Genomic DNA, 25,300 nt, shown 5'->3' with positions numbered 1-25,300 from the left:
CTTGAATACAGCAAAAGATCTCTTCTCTGCTCTCCCAAAACAATTAGAATGGAAATAAATCTCTACAGGTGGATTATGAGGATTGCTACTTGAAATAATTTGCCCGTGTCTTTTAAATAACACTTTCAAAATTAATTATGTAAAAAGAAAAGCACAACTGTATGTTCATGTTGCAGCTGGACTGATCTACACTTTTATCCTCCCTCCAAACAATCCCGAGAGATAAACCCAATAAACCATTTCCAATTCTCAGCAGTCTTTGAAGAAACTATACTTTAAGTCTAGCGCAGAAATACTAATGTAGGCCTCATGTTTTCTTGGCCAGTAGGGCAAGACTGTACCAGCCAGTTTTAGATTGATAGCATGTTATCCACAGCAAGAGTGCAAAACCCCCACTATCTATAAATGAAGTAAGTTCCAGACCTTCAATACCTGGAACCAGACGTTGAGAGTCTAGGCAAATGTTAAAGACATGGAAAACATTTCTAATGGCCCTCCAACAGAGGCAGGTAGTGTGTAGAGACAGTAAAACGGATGCAGGTCCCGCTTCAGCCCTTCCAGAGTCTGAAGACCAACATAAACAAAATTGCATTTTAACATCGTCCCGCAAAAATCAACATTTTGCTTAATGTCCCTTTCTAACAAACCTGCAAGAATCAGTTATACTAGAATATTTTGTATTTTGTTACCCACACTACAATTAAACTATATATTACCAGTTATACTAATTAATTAAAACACATCAAATCACAAGCATCTATCCCTAAGCCATTCTTTACTATTACAATTTTATAATCTTTCATTGGAATGCTCGAGGCTCCAGATAGATGTGGCAATCTCAAATGAGAAGCAACAAAAAGTATCCAATGATCGACGGTGATATGTCCCAATACGTTTAACTCCTGAAAAACCTTTGATTGAGAAATCACTTTTCATGCTTTTTACACATTATCTGCAAGATCCAAGTATTTGAAAGCACTACAGCTAAATTTTAAACAGAAAGCCTTGCTTCTGGCAAAGTTGAAGTAATTTAATCCTAGCATTTTAGCTGTAAACAGATGCTTCAGTTAGTTGCGATGGCAGTCAATTCACTGCAGTTTGACATTCCTAACAGCTTGCACCAGCTGATGAGGGGGTGGAAGTGGGGAAGAGAGGAAGAGTGCCGCCTTTTTCTGGTTTTTTTTTTAGCCTGGTTTCCTCAAAGCATATGTTCAATATCTCTCGCTTTTTAAGGGACTAAAACTGGTGAATCATCAGTGCTGGGAAATACAACTTCTCATTTGGTCAAGAGTCCAGCAATGATGTATCCAAGTCAGCCTCACTACAGCACCACCCATTAGTACCGCTCAGTGTGCACTTTTTCTGTTTCGCACATCATCTGATCTGGTTCCAATATTTAAGTGCCAATCTTGTTTCACATAGAACCCTTAAAACCAAGGAGGCACAACTTGCATGTAGTCTGTACTTAATTAAAACCCAATCGCAGAGATGAAAAGGACAGCTCATTAATCAAATACTTTTAATTCTCTTTCCAAACAAATTTCTCATTTACCAGCAATTAGGCAAGTTAGCTGCAACAAGAAGTGGATATCTCAGAAAATATCCAAGTCATGAATCCAATTCAGTATCACTATTTTCATTTATTTCTTTGTGGCTACCAAATAAGATAATCAGTTGTACAGAAAATATTTGTATTCATACATTCTTATGGGTTTTAGCATTTCAGAGGCAAATAGCTCTTAGCTGGATTCGGCCTCACGTGCCAAATAATAGCAGCTTTGATTGCTTTAGCAAAGTGGTGGCACAGATACAATGGGACAAATTGCACCTTTCTACGCTGTAAACTTCTTTGGTTTTAATAGCAAAATTACAATATTAAGAACTCTTTCACCAGAATCTCCCTGCATCTGCAGTCAAAGACTTCACAGAGCTATGAAAAACATTTACAAAGTAGCTGTATAGAAAAAAAGACTCTCCAAGTCAATACTAAGCACACTTTCAAACACCTTTAGCCCTCCATCCGCTACAATACCCCTGCAGCTACTAATTTCCAAACCACTTCCTCGCATCTATTTTTGATGCAACTGACCCAGCAAAACCTTTATCGTCTCCCATACTTGATGATTCCTCGGTACGGCCCCCATTTTCGCTCGAGTACAAAAGGTGTAAACGAAAAGCCCTCATTCACAACTGGCTTAGATATCCACTGGCAGCTCCAGCTTGACTACATGAATTACTATGGAGCCCCAACTCTGCTGAAACTGACCACGACAGCACCATGCTGGAGAGCAAAGATAACTCCAGGCTCTTTTTCTCTACCACCAACCAACTCCTTAAACCCCTTTCTCCTGCCTCCACCACCCTCATCTCGAACAAGTGTGAGCTGACTCTGCTGTTTCCACTTATCCCCTAAGCCAACTTCCACCACCACCCCTCTCCAGCTACTCCAGCCTGAATCCCCATCACTCTCGTTTCTCCCTGCCGATTTACAACCTCATTCCAAACACCATAAGTGGTTCCTTCTCAGTTTTTGATCACCTACCTCAAAAAAAAAATCCTTGCCCTCACTAACTAATGACTCATCTCCAACCTCCCTTTTCTCTCCAAGGTCCTTGAACACCTTGTTGCCTCCCAGCTCAGTGCCCATCTCTCCCACAATTCTTTCTAAATTCCTCTAATCTGTCTAGCTGTTGAGGTGGACTCGACATCCCATGTCACTACTCGAAGAGGAGGGGAGTTCTCCTGGTGTTCTGACCAACATTTATCCTTCAAATGACACCATCAAAAACAGAATAACTGCTCATTTATCTCAATGTCATTGGTGGGATTTTGTTGTGCACAAATTAGCTGCAGCACATGTCTACACAATAGTGCCTAGACTTAAAAAGTAATTCATTGGCTAAAAAGCACTTTAGAACTTCCCAAGAACATATACAAATACATTTCTTTAACTTCCTCCAACTCAAAATTAGAAAGACTGAACATCATAATATTCAACCATTGTCACAAACTCAGCACTCTTGCTACAGACTGCATTCTCCTCCATGGCCACTGACACGGGCTGAACCAGACTGTTTTCAATCTCAATAATCCTGTTCAACTCAGTTGTCTTGAACCACATATTCTCTCCATCACAAAGCCCACCTACATCCACCACTAACACTGCTCACCTCTGCCCCTACCCCAGCCCATCCTACCACAAACATCTTCCTTGCCAGCCTCCTATCCTCCACTCTCTAGAAACTCCAGCACATCTTTTATATCCTATCCCGTAGCAAGTCCCATTTGCTTATTACCTCCATCCTTATGGATCACAATAGCCTCACCTAACCAAACTTTGTAACCTCCTCCAGTCCTCCTTCCACCGGCACCACCCCCCCCCCCCCCCAAATCCACATCAGAGGCAGTGCCTTCAGCTGCCTAAGTCCCACTCTGGAAATTCTCCCTTAATCCCTGTCTCTTGACTTTCTTTCCTTTCCTTTAAGGCTTTCCTTAACACTCACCTCTTTGACCAAGCTTTTGATCACTCTTCCTAATCTCTCCTCCTTTTGGTTACCACACACCTGTCTAGTACCTTGGGTTGATTTTCTACATTAAAGACAATACATAAATGTAAATTGTTGCTGTATGCATGCACCTTTCAAAGCAGTTAGTTGCTGTAAATTCTTGCATTAAGTTCTGATCTGTATTTTATTAACATTCCCTGTTCCTTGGCTGCTCCCCACACACAAACCTGCTTGTAGCTATAAAACATACCTTCCAACTCACATGGAGACAATCCTTTATAGAAACATAGAAGATAGGAGCAGGAGTAGGCCATTCGGCCCCTCGAGCCTGCTCCGCCATTCAATGAGATCACGGCTGATCATCCAATTTCAGTACCCTGTCCCTGCCTTCTCCCCATATCCCTTTAGCCTTAAGAAATATATCCAACTCCTTCTTGAATATATTTAATGAATTGGCCTCCACTGCCTTCTGTGGTAGAGAATTCCACAGGTTCACCACTCTCTGGGTGAAGAAATTCCTCCTCATCTCTGTCCTAAATGGCTTACCCCTTATCCTTAGACTGTGACCCCTGGTTCTGGACTCCCTCGCCATCGGGAACATCCTTCCTGCATCCAGTCTGTCCAGTCCTGTTAGAATTTTATAAGTTTCAATCAGATCCCCTCTCATTCTTCTAAACTCCAGCGAGTATAAGCCCAATCGACCCAATCTCCCCTCATACGTCATTCCTGCCATCCCAGGTATCAATCTGGTGAATCGTCGCTGCACTCCCTCCATGGCAAGAACAGCCTTCCTCAGATAAGGCGACCAAAACTGCACACAATACTCAAGGTGTGGTCTCACCAAGGCCCTGTACAACTGCAGCAAGACATCCTTGTTCCTGTACTCGAACCCTCTCGCTATGAAGGCCAACATACCATTTGCCTTCTTAACCGCCTGCTGCACCTATGGAGAGTGATATACCAGAAAATGTTCCACTCATTAGAGCCTAAACAACCTCGTCTTAAAATTTACTACATCGAATTGTTAAATGTCCTATACTTAAATCAGATTAACAGGTCATTTATGATTGAAACACAACAGTTATAAAGAAAACTGGGGCATCTAGTAACAGTGCAGTTACGCGGCCACATTCACACTCTGCTTTGCAGCGGTGCAAGTGAGCATAATATGGGAACTGGGTCCCAAAATGTCTCCATAAAAAAGCCATGAAACCACATGGAGAAGGTAGTCTCACACCTCGAGTTTAACACTGCGTGGAGTACAACACGTGAAATGGGTTTAAAAAGTATTAAACATCAAGGCTGTGGACACTACTATCCGCACTTTCAATATATTTAACAATTGGGGCAGAGATCCAAATATGCGCTTAAATACACATGCTAAGCATTCACTTCCAGTAAACAATCAAGAAGATTTGAATTCTAGATTTCATGAAAAACACAGAATATCAAGAATGAATTACTTTGTAAAAAAATTAAGAGCTTCCATATTATAAATTGCAGACACTAAGAAACTTAATTTTTGAACTGCACAATTCCATGAAACCTTTATACTGAAGAACATGCCCAAATGACTGCGATAGTGGCTAAATGCTGAAAAAAAACTTCATCTAATCAATTTAGGAAGTAAACTAATGATTGTTCAGTCATTATTCATCTAATATTTTTTATTTGTTATTTTTTTTATTTTATCAAATCCTAAAGTGGACTTGAACCTACTTCCTTGTGACGCAGACAAGACTTCTACCAACTGAGCTAAACTATCAAGGGGGAGGGGGGTGAAAAGAGGTAGAATAACAAAGAGGAACGTCAGAAAAGAATGAGGTCGATTTCAGAAAATGCTAGAAATACACAAGTCAGCTAGCATCTGTAAAGAAGACACGTTATAATGATTTAGATTTCTCAGCCTTCTGTTCTAATGAAGGGTACACACACCCAAAATTTCATCATCTGTCTTCTCTCTTTACAGATGCTGGCTGAACTGCTGAGAATTTTCAACACTTTATTTTTATGTCAGATTTGCAGCTTTTCCAGTAAAATCAATTAAAAAGACCAACATAGGGACTACAAAATAGATTTCATCGATCCCTCTGGTCTAAATGAGATTTGAGATGTTACAACCTAGAAACAGTATGACAATACAATCTAAATATGAAACAAACCTGCCTCATAACATGTAAATACTTGGTTCCTGATGAGGAAATATCCCCTCTGGTAGCAAAAATTCAAAGTGCAACATGCAAATGTCAGGACCTGAAGCCCAATAACTTACCAGATGGAACTTCAACACCGCATTATGGGGGGAGAGTGTACTTGGCGTTATGATAAATTGAATGCAGAGATTATACCTGTATTCCACTCCATTGTTAATCTATCTTTTAGAAAGGTCAGTTCATAGCTCACGAGGCACATTAGGCATTCCAGGGATAATATATTACCTGCAACTCCTGCTACATACATAGATACATAGAAGATAGGAGCAGGAGTAGGCCATTCGAGCCTGCTCTGCCGTTCAATGAGATCATGGCTGATCATCCAAATTCAGTACCCTGTCCCTGCCTTCTCCCCATATCCCTTGATCCCTTTAGCCTTAAGAAATATATCCAACTCCTTCTTGAATATATTTAATGAATTGGCCTCCACTGCCTTCTGTGGTAGAGAATTCCACAGGTTCACCACTCTCTGGGTGAAGAAATTCCTCCTCATTTCAGTCCTAAATGGCTTACCCCTTAACCTTAGACTATGACCCCTGGTTCTGGACTCCCCGGCCATCAGAAACATCCTTCCTGCATCTAGTCTGTCCAGGCCTGACAGAATTTTATAGGTTTCAATGAGATCCCCTCTCAATCTTCTAAACTCCAGTGAGTATAAGCCCAATCGACACAATCTCTCCTCGTACATCATTCCTGCCATCCCAGGTATCAGCCTGGTGAATCTTCACTGCACTCCTTCCATGGCAAGAACGTCCTTCCTCAGGTAAGGCGACCAAAACTGCACACAATACTCAAGGTGCGGTCTCACCAAGGCCCTGTACAACTGCAGCAAGACATCCTTGTTCCTGTACTCAAACCCTCTTAACAAGATTTGGTTTCATACTAATGGAGGCAGACATCCATATGTTCAATTTGCAAATCAACTCAAAACAGTTTTAAGCTCATTAATTGCTGATAAATTCTGCCTCTCAAAATTAAGTTTACTCTCAACTCGTTGAGGTAGAAGACAGAGAAGCGAAACAAACCAACAAAGGAAAACAGAAAAGTCTATAAAAGAATCCAAGATTTTTTTTCAAGCAGTTGCATTTGGGACGGAGAAGGTACCCTGGTACGAGCACACAACTCAATACCCACAACCTCCCAAGCTTACACAATCAACGGCTTCAGTCACCTTCCTGCTCATCCAGTTTAACCAAGAATGATCCCACCTCAACAAATACTATCCAAGTATATGAACTGTGCCCCTCGATGTTTATATCTGCAAGTGGGATGTAATCTATTCGTCAAGTTATATGACACTTGGGTATCATTATCCAAGAAAGCATGTAAATTTTGTAGAACTCAACTTAAAAAAAGAAAATACTGCACACAATGTGTGGGTACACCCTTTATTCTTGGCCAAATTCTTAGTGACAGCCCTCAAATTTAAACTTTAAAAACAGCCTTCGAAAATGACTTGTACTATTTGAGTTAACCACTCCTGAAGGTTGCCAACAGGCTGCTTCCATGACTCAATGCAAAATACCCTTTGGCCTCAATAGACCACATACTAAAATGTAGAATAAAGTTAGAAAGCTTGTGTCATAACCAGTCATAGGAACAGGAGCCTGTTCTGCCATTCATTGCAGTCAGGGTTATCATTAGGCTTTCAAAGTATAGCATAATTGAGGGTGTATGAAATTTTTGCACTACATCCACTTAAGTTGTAGAAAAACAACCCAGCAGTACAATTAGAGATTTGTCTTTACAAATGCTGATCATGTCTAGAGAAAGTACTTGGACATACACATTAGAGTGAAGCACTGATGGTAGTGGTAGAACTGGTGAGAACAGCAAAGCGAAGAATTAAAAGCATCACATAAGTAGCATAATGGCACAAGTGTGCTGACTTACTGATAAAGTGGAACATCCTCCTATACTATACTGATACCAATACATTAAAAAGTCGTAACAAAAATGAACATGTTCCATTTTCCCTCCTAAAATAATATTCTTAAATGTCCCAAGTTTGTTTGTACTTGAATTCATTTAGAATACAAAAGCAAAATACTGCAGATGCTGGAAATCTGAAATAAACACAGAAAATGCTGGAAACACTCAGCAGGTCAGGCAGTGTCTGTGGAGAGAGAAACAGAGTTAACGTTTCAGGTCGATGACACAAAAGGTCATCAACCTGAAACGTTAACTCGGTTTCTCTCTCCACAGATGCTGCCTGACCTGCTGAGTGTTTCCAGCATTTTCTGTTTTCTTTCTTTTAGAATAGTTGGGTCAATGATCTGGCTTACATCAGTACTAACAAGATTGTTGTAGAGATGTGCTCTGGTGAAAACTCAGTGCAAGTAAGTTATTAATTAGGCCGCCACCGACAATGAGAAATACTTTTCACATACTAGTCATGAGACTAACATCAATTCCATTGTGATGCTGGCCAAGCTTCACTTGCAGGATATAGGTCTGATTTTATTGGCATCTAACATTTCTTCTTATTTAGGGTATCTGCTCTTGATTTGGGCTCATGACTACAGCAGTTCATGGGAAGATTCCATCACTGAGAAAAATCTTAAATCACCAGTGTTAAAATTATTAATTCTACTAGTATTAAACTCTACTGGTTTTCATTACAAATGCAGTGTTAAAACAGTGAAGACTGACAATCATAGAATCATACAGCACCAAAGGAGGCCATTCGGTCCATCATGCCTGTCCAATGGTCGAGCTATCCAATTACTCCCACTCCCCTGCTTGTTCCCTACAGCCATGTAAATTTTTTCCCTCAAGCATTTATCCAATTCCTTTTTGAAAGTTATGACTGAATCTGCTTCCACCACCCTTTCAGGTAGTGCATTTCAGATCACAACTCGTTCCATAAGATTTTTTTCTCTCATGTCACCTCTGGTTCTTTGGCCAATCACCTTAAATCTGTGTCCTCTGGTTACCAACCCTTCAGACACTGGAAACAGTTTCCCCTTATTTACTATAATAAAACACTTCATGATTTTGAACACCTTTATCAAATCTCCACTTAACCTTCTCTGCTCCAAGGAGAACAACCCCAGCTTCTCCAGTCTCTCCACATAACTGACGTCCCTCAACCCTGTTTATCTGTTAGATAAATGATATAGTACTGTTCTGTAGAATATACATGTACGTAAAGATCTCTGGTGGACATTGAGATCTTGAGGTTTGCAAATCATAATACAAAATGGAGGCTGCGAGGCTTCTTCCATTTTTAATGAGGTCTTTTCACAGCAGAATACTGCTAATAAAGTGACTGCTTCAAGCCCTTTTAATACCAATTTTGATTTATCTGTCAGTAGATTCAGAGGCGTGGTCAGAGTTGCCTTGCCTAACTATTGCTTTTCTCTCCCTAGAGTGAAACCCCTGGCTTGCACTTAGTGACTGCACTAATGACATCTGAAATCAAAACACACCATGTTGGAGAATATAATAATGGGGTATGTAACAAGTGTTTTGTAGTAAAATATGCTAACTGAAATCCTACATTTCAGTAACAAAAACAATACTTGGCTTGCCAATTAATTGTTTGAACAAAATTACTAAACAATGTAGTTGGAATCACAAGTAAAAACTTCAACTATGGCAAAGGTTACAACAGCCAGTGAATCCACAGCAACATCAACTTCTCATTTGGTAACAATAGCAGATAATGTAAAAGGCTAGACAGTTCAGTATCAACTCTTAAAAGTCAGTTCAATACTGTAATGTCACAGAGATGCTTGCTCAAAGAATATGTTCCAATTCAGCACATGTAATCGGTTTTGATGACCAATACAAACTTCGTACAGCCTCAAGCATACGGTGTTTTGCACCACCGTGAACACTTTTCGTTGCACAATCTAGGTTGATTTTTTTTAATATATATAAACGGACTTCAAATCAGAACCAAAGTTGTTTATTTAAAACAGTGAAAGAAGGTTCAGCCAGCAGTTTTTCCAAGAATCTTAAAGTTGACCAAACAGAAAGCTGACATAATACAACCCCTCCAAATTTGTCCACAACTTACTGCAGTAGTTTCTTTTCTTGTTTAAAAAAAAGTTTTATGTTGAGAATTAAAAAATATATACGGGCATCAGCACTCCAGAGCCACAACATACAAATGGGGTGTTCCAAGTTAGTGGCTGCTACAGGCCCGAGAATAAAATATTTTGTAGCAACAGCATTATTCCTGCTCATTTCACCCTTGCTGAATCAGAAGGTGCCTATTCACGCACAAATATACTACACATAAAAAAGCCAAGGGACCTGCAGTATTTTAACTTTTCCTCAGTTTCAAGGCACTGACACATGTTGAGGTTGTTTCCAGGCAGCAGCAATCCTCCAATATATTAACTAAGTACTAACCGTTCTGCTATTAAGAAAAACTGGCAGGTTATTTAATTAGGAATCATCACAGCCAAGTTTGATACTGCCCTACCCGACATCCACATTCAAACAATTTTAGCACCGTTCACAAGAAAGCAATCGGGAGTGGGAATCCAGGCAAATTTATTTTCACCCTCCCCCCTCCCATTGCAGAGGGGCTTTGAAGCTAACTGTCGAGACCCTGTCACTCCACCCGAGATCAGCTAGCTCAGCACAGACAAATGATCAAACTTGGTACATCAACTGGAGGATCACAAATGTTACAGGGATATAAAAAAAACTAATCAAGAAAAGACAAGTGCTCTGTATTGCCAAGTGCCACACAAGGTACAGTCCACATCACTTACACTGTCCCCGTTTATCCCGGACAGTCGCCTATAATCAGGCAAATGCAGCTAACCATTTGCTATTACCATAGGTGCCAATTACCATGGTATCGCTTAAACCATATTAAGCACATCGGCTATTTCGGGCAGTTCCAGCAGCTGTTTGTACCTCGTTGAAGTGCAATTACCTGTCACTGTCCTTTCAGGCAGCCCCACCACTTTCAGTCACCCCCAGTGGCCTCTAGAGTTCCTGCAATAAAATGCAGGAATAAAGCAATATAAATTATAACAAAAGTGGAGATAAATGGGATTATAACCACTGCATAATTCGGACCCATTCAACTCTCCATAGCTGAAGAGCAGTTTTCTCTGCACTGTTATTTCAATCCTAAACCAGAGGTGAAAATGACCAGACTGCAGTGTACTACAGCCCCGTTCAACTCTTCAACACTACAGAAGGTGACCAGACCACCATCTCTCCCTCACGGATCATTACCGTGGTGAGTAACAACACTGGGGCATTTAGACAGAGCGGGAAGTGGAGAGACGGAGGACAAAGATTTCCCCTCTGCTTTTCAAAAATGTCTTGGGTTACACCGGCCACAGCGTACAGCAAGTAAATTGCGTTGACACCAACACGCCCACTATAAGTGGTGGGGAATGTAATGCATTTACCCACTAAGCCATTTGGGTTGCTGCTTTTACCTCAATACCTGAAATATAGCTCCTGTAGGTCAACCAAGTGTAGCAGTCTCTATGCAAATAAATATTTGCAAACATGTAATATGACCACTCTTCCTCAGGAACTTCCATGCCTTTACAGCAATTGTCAGTGACATCCCAAATATATTTAAACTAGCTGTATTTAAATGTATTCATAGTGAGAAAGGTTGTTAAATAAAACTTGCTACACAAGCTTCCTTACAATTACTTTATATAAAACTCTCAGAATATAACTATCTGCAGGAAACTTCGCGATATCCGGCACCGACGGGACCGAGCTGCTGCCGATCTATCAAAACTTCCGGATAGACCAGCGCTAATGTTGAAGGATACGGAGGTTTTCATCTCCGTATCTGACAACAAACACTGTTGCTTAGCAACAGCTTGTAAACACTCGGCCCGTACCTTGGAAGAGTCTCTGAAGCTGTTGCTAAGCTACAGGGACGCTTTCCAGAGCCCGACTGTTAAAAAATGCTAGAAGAAAAAAAACCTAACCAAAACGGCTGCTGATTTCTGCCGTTAGATCGAGGTTTCCGGACATACAACCTCCGGATAAACCAAAGTTTCCTGTATACTTCTACTTCCTGAGCAAGCAACTTTAAAATATAAATTTTGATGTAGCTGCATAAACTGTTGCGTAACACAAGTCAGCTACGAAGTGAACAGTTCAGATCACATGAGCACTGCAAACTCAGCAGAAGCATCTCATTGCTGTGCAGTATAATGCAAAGTAGTAGTGCAGTGGCCACTAACAATATTCCCTTCTCCAAGGTACAGCTGTATGCCACAAGGTACAGGAAACTTTCGTTTAACCTAAATGTCCGGAAAGCTCTATCTACCAGCAAAATTCAGGAGCCGTTTCCTATAAGTTTTTTTTTACTTCTCGTTGCTTTTTTTTTTCCAGTCAGGCTCTGCAAGGTCTAGCTGAAGCTGTTGCTTAGCTACAGAGACGCTTTTAAGCTGCGGCCGACTGTTTTGAAGCTGTTGCTAAGCAACAGGGTTTGTTGATTCACACGGAGCTCAAAAGCTCCGTATGTTTTAACATTAGCGCTGGTTTCTATGGCAGTTTTGATGGTACGGCACCAGCTCGGTCCCGTCAGTGCCGGATACCAGAAAGTTTCCTGTATCTGGTAACCAAGCTCAGAACTGTTGAAACTCACCGCAAATGTAATTGAGGGATTCAAATCTGCAAGTTCAACTAAGGTTTCCCATAGATAATTTCGTAACTACCTCAGATTATGAACAAGCAGTTTAAAAATTACATTTGAAAGGTCACTATGTTAACCCACCTCAATGGAGAGCATTTTACTGATTACCCGGAGAAAAGAAATGGTTTAATTCCCAGGTGATAATAGCACAAGAACTGGCAGATTTCTTTTAATCAATCGGCCTTTTGTAAAGTTGCGGCAAAGACAAAATCATGATGTAAATAATGCTGCTTATTACAATGAATGGCTTCCAGTTTTTGAGGTAGATCTTTTAATCAGGATTATGTTTGAACCAAAGTGCAAGAATTCAGTTTTTTCAAAAAGACAGTGGCCAGAATTTTGCCTACCTGGGCGGGTCCGGTGCAGGCAGTGGCCATGGCGGGTCGCGACCCCACTGTCGAAAATGACTTTCCCGTAATAGGGCTTATTAAAGCCACCCTGCACATTACCCAGCCCAATTAAATGGTGCAGGTCTGGTGATGTCATCGATGCCGCGTTTTCAGCCAGGATCTTTACAGGGCTCGTGGCCACATTGGATTTAAATGTCAATGTAACATAGTGCTGTCAGTGCACTACAGCATTGGAGTGCTGCAAACACTGACAATGACTGCACAGAGGCAGAGGGCTGCACCCAGGTTCTCCGATGCTTATGGAGAGAGTCAGAGCACGCAGGAAGGTCCTCTTCCCTTCCAATGGGGGGAGACACCTCCCCAGGACTCCAGAACAGCCTGATTGGAGATTGCAGAGGTGGTCACCAGCAGGGATGTGGTCAGGAGGACCTGGGTGTAGTGCCGCAAACATTTCAATGATCTCAGTAGATCAGGAAATGAGTACAAAGCCACACTCACCTTCATCCTGCTGTGCCTCTCATCACATCCCCATCACTCTGCCTTCCCAACCCTACACCTGCACATCCTTACTCACACCAACATACCTTGCATGTCCACCCATCCCCATCTCACTAGCCACCCCTCACACTCACCCTCATCCTAGTACAATCATACCAACTAACACACAAGGCCACTTGGATGTTTTATCCAATGTTTATGTAAAGTTTCCATTAATGTGCTGTCAAACATAAAAATCTTTATTTTCAACACTTTCCGGTGTTGAACAGATTTGTGTGCACTTTTGTAAGTGGCTTAATGAGTTGCAGTGAATGGCGAGACATAACGGTACCTCCAGCAATGGTGGGGAGTCTGAAAGGAATGGCTTGGTCATTGCAGGGATGCTTTATGGTGTTGCTGTGGGGTGGTGCCAATCTGGCGCATCAGGTGGCAGCCATATGGTTATACAGTGTCAAGTGAAGTAAATCTGGCCATGATGAGGCCATCCCTTGCAGCAATGTGTTCAGGTGCTGATGCCCTCTGTTCTGTGCAGCATCAGATGATTGCGGAGAAGGTTGCTGGTGTTGGGGTGCATCATGGTCCGATTCTGAGGACCAACGTGAGACAGTATAAACAGCATCCATGCTGATGGAATAGATGGCAGGTGAAGTGGAGATGACAGAAGCAATCTGTCAATGGCGAGAGGTTCTTCCAATGAGGTGACATTGGATAGAGTTTGCTGGAAAGACTGCAGCCTGCAGAATCTGTGCTGGGAATGCAGTGAGAAACAGCTTCTGCTGAGGAAAGTGATCATCTGTCAGGTGGGAGCTTTTCCTATACATTTGATGCTGTCAACTAATCAGCTGGAGCAATGGCCACTCAACTCCTGCCTCAGGTTCCTGAGCAGCATGTTTCCTGTGGCCATGCAGTTAAATTTAAATGGTAAAGTTAAAACCACTCTTAATGGTCTGACAACTAGCTACTACAGGTAGACTATCCTTTATCCGAACTTCCGAAAACCGAAAACCTCTAAAAACCGAAAGTTTTTTCGTTCAGCGTAAGTCGTGCGCACGACATGACCAGAGTGGCGCACGACTTACGCTGAGCAGGGCAGAGGGTCACAGAGTTCCCTCCTGGGTAGGAGATTGCAGGCTGAGCCGGGCAGTGTGAAGGAGGTACCGGGAGCGTGAACCCAACAATACAGCGGCCGATCCGATAGCTGCAGCAGCCCGTCCGATATTCTTTTCTCGACCCGCCCCGCCCGATATTCTTTTCTCCTCCCCCCCCCCCCCCAAATATTCATTTCTCCCCCCTGACCCCGACCCCCCCCCCCCCCCCCCCCGGCGGCCCGTCCGATATTCTTTCTCTCTCTCCCCCTCCCCCCCCCCTCACCTGACCTGATTTGCGGGCCAGCTTAGTAGGAGTCAGCCGATATCCGGCTTTCCAGAGAAGCAGGAAGGGGAATGAGACACGGAACAGTCGCAAGAGGTAGCCTGAACTTTTAAAATTTATATTAAATACAAATTTCCCAGTCTTATAATAATACCTTCTGAAATCCGAAAAATTCCGAAAACCGAAACTCAGCTGGTCCCAAGGCTTTCGGATAAGGGATAGTGTACCTGTAATAATTTAAATTGGGTCGCCCGCCTCTGCCAGTCGAGTCGGGTCCACTCCTGGGAGTGGGATGATGCTCCCAAAAATAACAACTTTCCCACCAGACCCGCCTCCGATTGCGCCTGCTACCACAGCGGAAAATTCCAGCCTGAATGTTTTTTAATAACTTTAAAGTTAACAATGGATATTTTGATCGTCCCAGCCATTACCCCCCCCTCTTCTACTTACAACAGGTCAAAACCACGCAGCGGTTTTTACCCCTTCCTTCCCCACTTCTGCTTTGGTAATAAATCATTCTGTATCTTCAACAGCTAAAGATGATACTGAAGCCTGCACCAGACTTGTACCAATACTGCTTTGTACAAGTGCATCACCGGGTGCCTGGATCTCTATTCCTTCCCTGAAGGGAATGCTAGCTGTAATCTGGAATTCATTGAATGGGGAACTGCAAACCTGTAACCTACCATTCTTTGGAGACTGCCCAACCCAACCCCACTTAATCAACCTTGGATAGTTCCCTCAAAATAGTCTGGCTATTATACTATAATGTGTTTTTATCCAGAAAGGAAAACCAGCATCCAGTTTTAGTTAAAAAACAGAAAATGCTGGAAATACTCACGTCAGGCAGAATCTGTGGAGAGAGAAACAACACTGGACAGTCATTTGTACAAACTACATTAAGTGGGGCACACAATATAATCTGGTTACACAATCAGAATAGTTTCTATTTAAAAAAATGAAACACCATTTGTACTTAAAAATTCAAACATGGCACCAGAAGTATCATACGGATCATGTGTGAGTGACAAAGACACCAAGTGCACATCCAAGGATTGTCTCTTTCCCTTCTCGCATTCAACATCCTGCCCCAAGACCAGTTCAACTAATTATACCTAGCAGACCGATTTATGTAGAAATTAGAAAGCAGTGTCAGCATTAAGCACTGGATAATGTAAAGTAAAAGTCCCTCTATTGAGTGCCAACAATGTATCTTAAAGTCAACCTCAGAGTACCACTGTGATTTTTCACTTCCCCACACCAACTGTCTTCAGGACCCCTCCAAGTGAGTATGCTTTTTTTCTTGTGAACAATAAGCAACCTTGTGCTAAAAACCAACAACCACTAGATACTGGGGTTGAGAATTCCTGAATGTATTTCACATTAAACCCCTACGGTCAGTGATGGCTCAAGAATTATTTTCCATTAGTCTAGGCTACATTCAATGCAGTTCCCAGAGCTAACAAGGTTAAACCATGCTCCTAGGTTGTGGTATCCAAAGAAATGCAAAATTTACAAGTATCTGTCCCAGTAGACTAACACCTATTGAGCTCAGTAAATTCCACTGTACACTACAGGACTCTCAATAAGACCCCAAGATCACATCTCAGGTCTTCACTCAAAATATTTTGCCAAACCAAGAATCATATTTTCCTTTTGACAGAACAGGGAGGTAAGTAATAAAAATGTGAAACACGGGGATTCCATTATGTGTCAACTCAACTGCTTCAGAAAATCCTAACCAAATCAAGGTTTTGATCTTCATTACAAATCTAAAACAAAATCAGCCACAGATATTTTGATATTTAAGATATCAAACTACTGAAATTGAATCAGAATTCAGTAACAATTTGGCAGTAGTGAAAATACAGAGAAAGAACCAATTGAGGGAATATTAAACTGATAAAGAGCCAAGGAAAATTCAAGTACAGTAATGCATGTTAAAAAACAAAAGCAGAGTAAAAAAACAAGTAAAATACAGAAATAAAAGGAAAAAAGTGCCACTTTTATTAAGAAATGCTTTTATTTTAAGAAAAAAATCATTTTAGTCCAGGGCATCAGTAAAAATTCCCTGATGTGGACTCCAGAAAACTGAAAGAGACCTAGTTCCTTCAGAGTTTTCTCATTGTCCTATAAACAGTGGTGTCCATACGCTTACATTTTAGCCATACTTAATTTTCTCTCTTTATATAAACAGAAAATTTCAATTCATGTTTACTTATAAGTTCAAACTACTACAATCTGTAGAAGTCCACGCTTATTACAATTCAGAAAGGCTTTAAAGTAAAACGATTAAATTTTGAAAATCCGATGCAGAAATGTTGGCAGCAGGCAGGAAATCAATGAACATGGTGTTCGGAACATCGAACCCCCCTCCACTGTTACTCATCTCAGGAACACTGCCCAGTCAAATAAAGGGAAGTGAGGAAACTGGTGGCAGCAATGACTAACATTTTTCAACTGCTACATCTTGTTCCAACAGTTACTGTCAGGGATGTATGACCATATCGTTATATTCCCTACAAAACTCAAATCAGCTTTCTCAACAATACAAAAAAAAATTTCATGAAGCAAATATGTCTAAATTATCTTTGCTTTCTTCCAACTTTTGACATTTAAAAAAATCTATGAATTCTTTGTTGTAGAAGTGAACGTACTCTTTGAAATTTTTTTAACTCAAAATATTCTCGCAACTAGGAAACAAATTAACATAGAAATGCTACTACAGACTTGCGGCCATATACAGGGTATTGAAGAATTTCAAGCTTTCAAAGTAAACATTCCTTCAAGTAAATAGGAACCAACGTTTTGAGAAGCAGGTTCAAAACCTGCAGCAGCTGTGCACAGTTGCTCTAATTTTCACAGCTGTATTTTTTGCCCACTTTGCTCTCCTTTCTTCCCTGCTCTGTCAGTGACTGGGTTAGTGTCACAGGCACTGCCAGCCTTCTCATGCCTCACCTAAGTGGGCAACTCAGTGAGTTGGCAGACTATTCAACTGTGGAAGACTTCAAAATGAGCTAGATACAGTCATATACAGGAAACTTTGGTTTATCCGGGAGGTTAACTGTCCGGAATGCTCGAGCCACCGGCAAAATTCAGGAGTCGGTTCAGTAAGTTTTTTTTCTTTTCGTTGCTTTTTTTTCCCCCCCACCAGTCAGGCTCTGCAAGGTCTAGCTAAAGCTGTTGCTTAGCTACAGAGACGCTTGCAAGCTACGGCCGACTGTTTAGAAGCTGTAAGCAACAGGGTTTGTTGCTAGATACGGAGCTCAAAAGCTTCCGTATGTTTTAACATTAGCGCTGGTTTGTCCGGCAGTTTTGATGGGACGGCAACAGCTCGGTCCCGTCGGTGCCGGATAGCACAAAGTTTCCTGTATGTGTATACTTTCCACCAAAAATCAATGGGTACCATAAATTAATTCTCCTACCATCTTGACCCCCAGCACTGTTGCCCAAACTGAAATCAGCCAAGAACACAGAGCAAGGACTGAACCAGGAACTTCACTAGCCTGAACGGCTCAAGACCTCACTAAGTAATGAATTTAACCCAGTGAACTACAGCAATATCTCAGTTTTAAAGATGTAACATATTTTGGAAATTGTTCAAAGTTAATTCGTAAAAGCCTCTTTTTCTCCCTAGATATTAAAATAGCGTCTTTCCCAATCCAAAAGTGCCCTAGGATTCTGGCAACCACCTATTCAAGATGCCGAAAAAAAGTTTAACATCTTTTAAATTTATAGGAAAACTCAACTTATCCTGACAAACTGTATCACAGTATGGTATGGCAGCTGTAGCTACTATGACCGGAAAGCCCTGCAGCGGGTAGTCAAAACTGCCCAACGCATTACCGGCACCCGGCTACCGACCATAGAGCACATATACCAGAAACGCTGTTTACGGAGGTCACGGTCCAGCATCAAAGACCCTACCCACCCCAGCCACAGTCTGTTCGCCCTCCTGCCATCTGGGAGACGCTACAGATGCATTCGCACCCGTACGACCAGATTTAGGAACAGCTTCTTTCCCAGGGCTGTCATCCTACTGAACTCCACAAATAAACTCTAAAGCCTGCACATCTGCCAATGCACTTTATTATGGTTATGTTTATGTTAATGTATTACAAGCCAAATGTATGTTGAATGTTTAAATGTCTTAATCTAAATGTACGCTCTCGGGAACGCAAGCCTACATTTCGTTGTACTGCACTTGTGCACTAACAATGACAATAAAAGTTGATTTGATTTGATTTGAAAAAGTTCTGACATCTCAGCCGTATTAAAGAGTATTGTACACGGAACTTCCAGTAAATTAGTGACAGTCGTTAACCTAATCCAAGATTTTCTGCAGTATTATACTAAGCGTAGTCAGGAATCAAACACTTATAAATTTGAAAGTAGGAATTTGCAGCTGAGCAGGAGGATTCAATTCTTGAATGTATTTCCTGCAATCAAGTTTCATTTCCAAGCTTCAAACATCTACACCAAAAGGTTATGAAGCGTCCAGAGTCAATAACCTTTGATTGGTATTTTGGCTCAATATTCACATAAATCTTAAATTCTGGAATCCAGAATATATTTTTTCTTGTCCATGTATATCTAAATATACAGACTCCAATGTTCTGGTTTTCTATACACTTTCAAGATTAAATAATAAATTAGAGTCCAACATCTGCATTTGGCTCCTAAAGTCTGAAAAGCCCACCACAACCAGCTTTCAGGACTCCTGAACCCGGATTCACAGACACTGCTACACTGGATTAAGCATATGGTAACAGAAGTCTCATGGTTGACGACGTTAGGCATGCAACTTCAAAAAGGAAAGTTTTAACATTTTAGCAATTAGAATTTTAAATGTGAAACACTTCACTCAAACATACAGATTTTAATTTTAAATGTTTGTTGGAACTAGCATGTGAACCAAGCTGTAGTCCAAGATTCCAGTAAAGCACTGAAAAAAGCTATGGTAGCAAATGGCACAAATTCTAAACCTGCTTTTGTAAGTGCATATTTTGAGTTAAAATAAAAACTTCTCAAATCAGAGGGACTGATTTGAGTCAGGAACTTAACCTTTCATCTTTAGGATAGCAACTTTCATTTCACTAGCACCTTTAACACAAAAAAAACTCAAGGTACCACAGAGGTGAAACAGACACCCAGAAGGACTGAGAGATGACCAAAAAGATCATTTTGAAGATAGTTTTAAACGAGGGGAGAAAAGTAGAAAGACAGAGGAGCATTCAAAAGAATAAGACTAACACAGCTGAAGGTTTGCTATTGACAATGGAGCAGAAAAATAATACGCACAGCCAGAGTCGTAGGACCAAAGGGCAAGTGGCCGAGATATTGGACTGACAGAGGCTGCTGAACCAGGGCAGAGTGAGGCTAAGGATGGATTTATAATTTAGTGTGTTGTGGGACAGTAAACGAATGAAGGTCAACAAAGATAGGTGATTGGTGAATGGGACTGGATTTCGACAGTAGAGTTTAGTTGAGTTGAAGTTTGTGTTGGGTGGACTTGGCAGGCTGGTAAGGAGGGAATTGGAACGAGTCCAAGGGCAAGAAAAGCATGGCTAATGGTTTCAGTGGCGATGGAGGTAAAGTGAAGATCAGCGTTCAAATTCAGATAGGTGTTGACATTTTCTTCTTGTAGTTATCACTCTCCTTGGTGATCAAATAGGACAAACCAGCAAAAAATGAAATATAACTGCAAATGGGAAAGATTTAGAAGCCTGGTTATAAGAGCATTTTGAATTATGGACGGAATCTGCATGCATTGCAAAAACAAAAGCTGCAACTATTAAAACTGTCCATTCCAAATCTGTCAAAATGTAAACAAAATCCTGAACCCTAAGGTAACCTAACTAAACCTAGTGTGTGCAACCATATGCAGAACAGGAGAGTTGTTGACCTGAATCATGAAATATACATTGCAAGTGTGATCCTTCAAAGTTATTATTCCATAAAATCATTTTTAAATATTCATACTTACCAAAGTGATAAACTTAATTTTATTAAATATGCATAGATCCAAGAAAAGTCACAAATCTAAAATTTAAGAGGGCAACTTTCATAAAATCTGACAGGTGAAAATCCAGAGACACTACCATTTGTCCAGCTGAACAAGTCTTAACAAATTGCATTTATATAGTGCCTTTAACTTAATACTTCTGTGACGTGCCTTCGGATGTTCTATTATCAGACAACATTTGATACTGGGCCACATAAGGAGATATTAAGACAGGTGACGAAAAGCTTGATCGAAGAAGTAGGTTTTAAGATGCGTCTTAAAGGAGAGAGAGGCAGAGAGGATTTAGGGAGGGAATTCCGCAGCTAGGGCCTAAATAATAGAGAAGGAAATCGAGGGTACACAACAGGTGAATTGGAGGAACACAGAGCTCTCAAAGAGATGTAGGTCTGGAGGAGGTTACAGAGATAGAGAAACGGTAAGGTCATCAAGGGATTTGAGCACAAGGATAAGAATATTAAATTTGAGTCGGTGCTGGACCTGGAGCCAATGTAGCTCAGCGTGCACAGGGTAATGGGCGAACCTGACTTGGTGCAAGTCAAAATATAGGCAGAGTGAAATTATCATAACTTCATCTCAACAATATTGTAACTCTTATCTTGCCCTTATGCAACCTGGGGGCGGAAGGAAGAAAGGGCAAAGAGAGAGAGAATATACTCCTATCACTTTTATTTGTTGCACTTGTAGAAATTAGATGTTAAATTTGTACACTTGTGCACAAGTATCAGTTCCAATTTTTAAATGCAGTTTTTTCTACATCATTTTAAACCTAAAACAAGATTTGAGAAGACGCACAAATTGTGCATTTCCTGAAATGTAGGTCAATTGCAGAACCTGTCCCCTTACGATCAATCTGTGCGTGTGAGCAGTAAAATGTTCTATTTATCACTTGCATTACAACTCCTGGTTTGTTATGCATTTAACTGGAGTTGATGTTTCAGTAATTTTCCTAAATAGTATAGCCAATATTTACGAAGCTTTGCTTTTATCTTCCTATGATGCCTCTTGCTTCATGCCGTGCTTCCTCCTTTACCCAGAATGGTGGAGCACATGGAGTCTGACATTTCTCCATAACTGCTGATGACTCTTCACGGTTTCTACAGTCCCCTCAAAAGAATTAGTAAAATATAGATGTTAGCACCCAAATACAATGAATCATTACACGAATGGCTAACCTAAAATTTTTCATTTAATGAGCCAGTAACTATTTCATTTCTTCAAATTTTCTTTCAAATTCTCTAACAGATTTTAAGTATGTCAATTTAAATATTTAGTTTTATGCTCAATTCTACTGTCAGAATATTCAAGAACAATGAACTTGATAATAGATCAATATGCAAACAAGGCCCGGATGATATTCCAAATTACCTGACCAATATGATCAAAAGAGAGAAAAGAACCCACTTACAATTATTTTTAAATGTCCCAAATCAGTCAGTTTCATCTTAAGAAGAATGAGTCTACATTAAAGTCAAGTTCTCTTTGGTTTGGGTTAACAGAACTGGTTTTACCAGAGTTCTAATTCATGCAGCTTGTAAAATTCAACAAAATTGTTCTAAATGGATGTATCTCCAGTTCAAACAGTGGATACAATTAGCGCACCACCAGAAAGTTAGGAATTCAAATTCCTAAATTGTCAGAGACTCTAATCCACTCACCTTTGTTGAATTCCATCAGCTCTTGACCAAATCACTATATACAAATTCAGAGTAGGAAAAAGCAGGCACAGGATCTCTCATCACTCAACTGCACTCAGCAACTAATCATAAAGCAGCAGCATGTCAGAGGCCACAGATATATGCTTCACTGAGACCAACCACCCTCCCAGCTGATGAGATCTAGGATTATAAAGTAACTACCTGGGCCGAAAATACAAGAATATTGCAGATTAAGGGATATGGGGATAGTGCAGGAAAGTGGAGATGAGGTAGAAGATCAGCCATGATCTTATTGAATGACAGAGCAGGCTCGAAGGGCCAAATGGCCTACTCCTGCTCCTATTTCTTACGTTCTTATGTTACAGTGACTGATAAAGGAAACAAGTCACTTTCTGCTAATTCTAATGTACTGTATTACTTTTGTAGCAATATTGTAGGGAAAGTAATTTAGGTCAGGTAATTCCCAACAATGCCGAAGTCCCCTTCTACTCTAAATGATTCAACTAATTTTTGATTTCACTTCCACTCTCGCCACATTTGCTAATTATATCTACCTACTCAAAAGAAATCCCTTTATTATAGTAATGAGCAAGAGCAATGTGACATACACATCACATCCACCCAAACTACGTACTGTAATGTCAATGTGCACACGAAAGCGTTGATTTCTCTTGATTTGAAAACGCTTTGCATTTCAATTTGGTTAGACTGGAAAAATATGCACTGCCCAGTTGTCTGACAGAGGGACACAAAGTTTGTAGCGGTTTAGAATTACACTAAATCTTGGAAATTCAATATAAAATAAATCAAAGGACATAGCTAAAATTATTGAAAATCATAAACTGGCGAACTATTTTACAACATGTAGCTCAAACTCAGCAGATAAAACGTTGGTTGCAATAAATGTGCCAGGCACTGACGTTAAACGGTTTTATTTCAGTTTTATTTTAAACAGTTATAATTTTCATGAATCATAAATATACTGAACATTTGCTTTCCAAATCGATCAAATAAATTTTACAAATACACAAATATGCTAAATGTGTCACTTGCCTCAATGGATGGGTACACCTTTACAAATCCCTGATCTTAGTAAAAAAAAACTTAAAAGTTGGATTATAATTTTAACAAAATCTTAGGCACAAAAACTTGAAAGTTATCCCATACAGTAATTTCTGAAGATCTTGCGTCTTTCAAAATTACTTATAAATTTCTAACGCTATAATGAACACAAGCGCACAGACTAGAACATTTTCCACTGCAAAATTAATTCAAAACTTACCCCGTCGTCCTCATAAAGGTTTATACAATAAGTCTTTTTAAATTTCTAGTAAACTTCGAGTTTCAATTTTCATGTACAGCAGTGCACCAATAATCGTGCGTGTTTTATAGATCTACGTCCAACAATTACTGAGAGGCGAATTGCGGTTGAACAAAATAATTTTGAATTTAAAAAAAAAGTTTGAAGATCATGGGGAGCAGCTCACTTCCAAATGGATGAACGTACACACACAAAATCTAATCGAAGAACGTCTTTCTTTCCAAAGTTGATTTGAGACTCGAGTATATAAACCATATACAAACCCTCCGCCCGCCCAAAGCTTTGACTCGGAACACACCCTCTTCAGGAAGCCGCTGGCTTCTCGTTCCCTTCCCCAAGGCCAGGCCTTTTCAAAGCCCCTTCCCCGCGCACCTTCCCCGGGACGGCGGCTCCGAGTTACTCACCAGCTGGAACTCCCTGCGTCTGTCGTAAGCGTTCTGGATCCCACTGTCGGCCCACAGCGATCGGATGGCCGGCAAGTACTTCAGGAAAACCCGCGTCTCCATGAGGCCTGCGGCGGCCCCGGTCAACGCCCTGGTGTCGAAACTCATCAGGACCTCGCCGTGCTGCTGGTTGCCGGGGTCGCCCCAGGGGATGCGGAGTTTCTCCCTGGCGTCCACCAGGACGCGAATTCCCTTCAAGATGTTGCTGTAGATGGTGCCCCTGAACTCCTCCTTGGCCTTCTGGTCGAAGTCCTGGCCGTGAATAATTCGCATCTGCTTGAGGAAAGTACTTTTGCCGCTCTCGCCGGCCCCGAGCAGCAGGATTTTCACCAGCCGCCGCACGTAAGTCTTATCCCGCGAGATGAGCTCGTCGATCTGCTTGCTCTTGCGGAGCTGCTCGGCCTCTCGCTGGGTGAGGACGCAGCTCGGAAAACAAGCGGCCAGGAGGGAGCGGGACGGCAGGAAATCCGCCATCTTTAACATTCGATAACATAGTGAGGAGATGCGCAGGGGCGCGCGTTACCGCCGCCGGCGGGGGCGAGCGCTCAACGTCACGCACGCCACCGACGTCGCTCGGTGTCACCTGCAGCGCCTCTAGTGCCTGGAAGAGTAAATGAAAGACTTGCATTTCTATAGCGCCCTTCACCACCACCAAAGCCGGCGGACACCGCGTGCTCCATCTCCAGGGCCCTCTTTTTGTAAGACCAAAATAAATTAAACAAATAAACTGTAACTAAAACTCTAATAAATCTTTAAATAAAACTTAACAAATCAAATTAAAATTTGGTCGTTTAAACCAATTATGCACTCCAGTCCCCGCGGCGCCCACCGGTCACGAAAGTGCTCGAGCGCGCCGGCGGACACCGCGTGCTCCATCTCCAGGGCCACCTGGGCGCGAACATAGCCGTGGAAGATGGCGCCGATGAAGATGGCTGCCGTCCTTGCGGGCTCCGTGCGTACCAGGCAGCTAAGTGTCCTTGCTGCTTGGTGCGCTCGGCTCGTTAAGAAAAAAGCATTTCACTGACTGGATTTCACTTGTTGTATTTGGTTATGTGACAAATAAAATTGAAATTGAAATTGGAAGAGAGGCAGGCAATCAGGCCAGATGACCCCCTCGACCGCCCGCTGCCTGGACCTATTAATGGCCACTTTGGCCAGGCCCAGGAGCAGTCCTACGAGGAGGTCCTCCGACCTGCCCGCTCCCCTCCGCACCGGGTGACCGAAGATCAGGAGCGTGGGACTGAAGTGCAACCAAAAACCGAGGAGCAGTCCCTTTAA

At 41.5% G+C, this 25,300-nt stretch overlaps 1 protein-coding gene across 1 annotated transcript in view; it reads right to left on the bottom strand.

The window, feature by feature from the left end:
* gna13a (guanine nucleotide binding protein (G protein), alpha 13a) overlaps positions 1-24,586 on the bottom strand; it is a 79,952-nt gene extending 55,366 nt beyond the window's left edge. The window contains exon 1 of the mRNA XM_085963686.1: positions 23,984-24,586. Within this exon, the coding sequence (XP_085819812.1) occupies positions 23,984-24,505 (522 nt within the window). The 5' untranslated portion in view covers positions 24,506-24,586. The remainder of the gene's footprint in view (positions 1-23,983) is intronic.
* Positions 24,587-25,300: the final 714 nt, after the last annotated feature.

This window comes from Somniosus microcephalus, chromosome 21 (genome assembly GCF_052327205.1).
Source record: "Somniosus microcephalus isolate GS21.2 chromosome 21, FLI_Smic_1.0, whole genome shotgun sequence".
Classification (NCBI taxonomy): Eukaryota; Metazoa; Chordata; class Chondrichthyes; order Squaliformes; family Somniosidae; genus Somniosus; species Somniosus microcephalus.
This window is presented reverse-complemented; position numbering and strand designations above follow the sequence as displayed.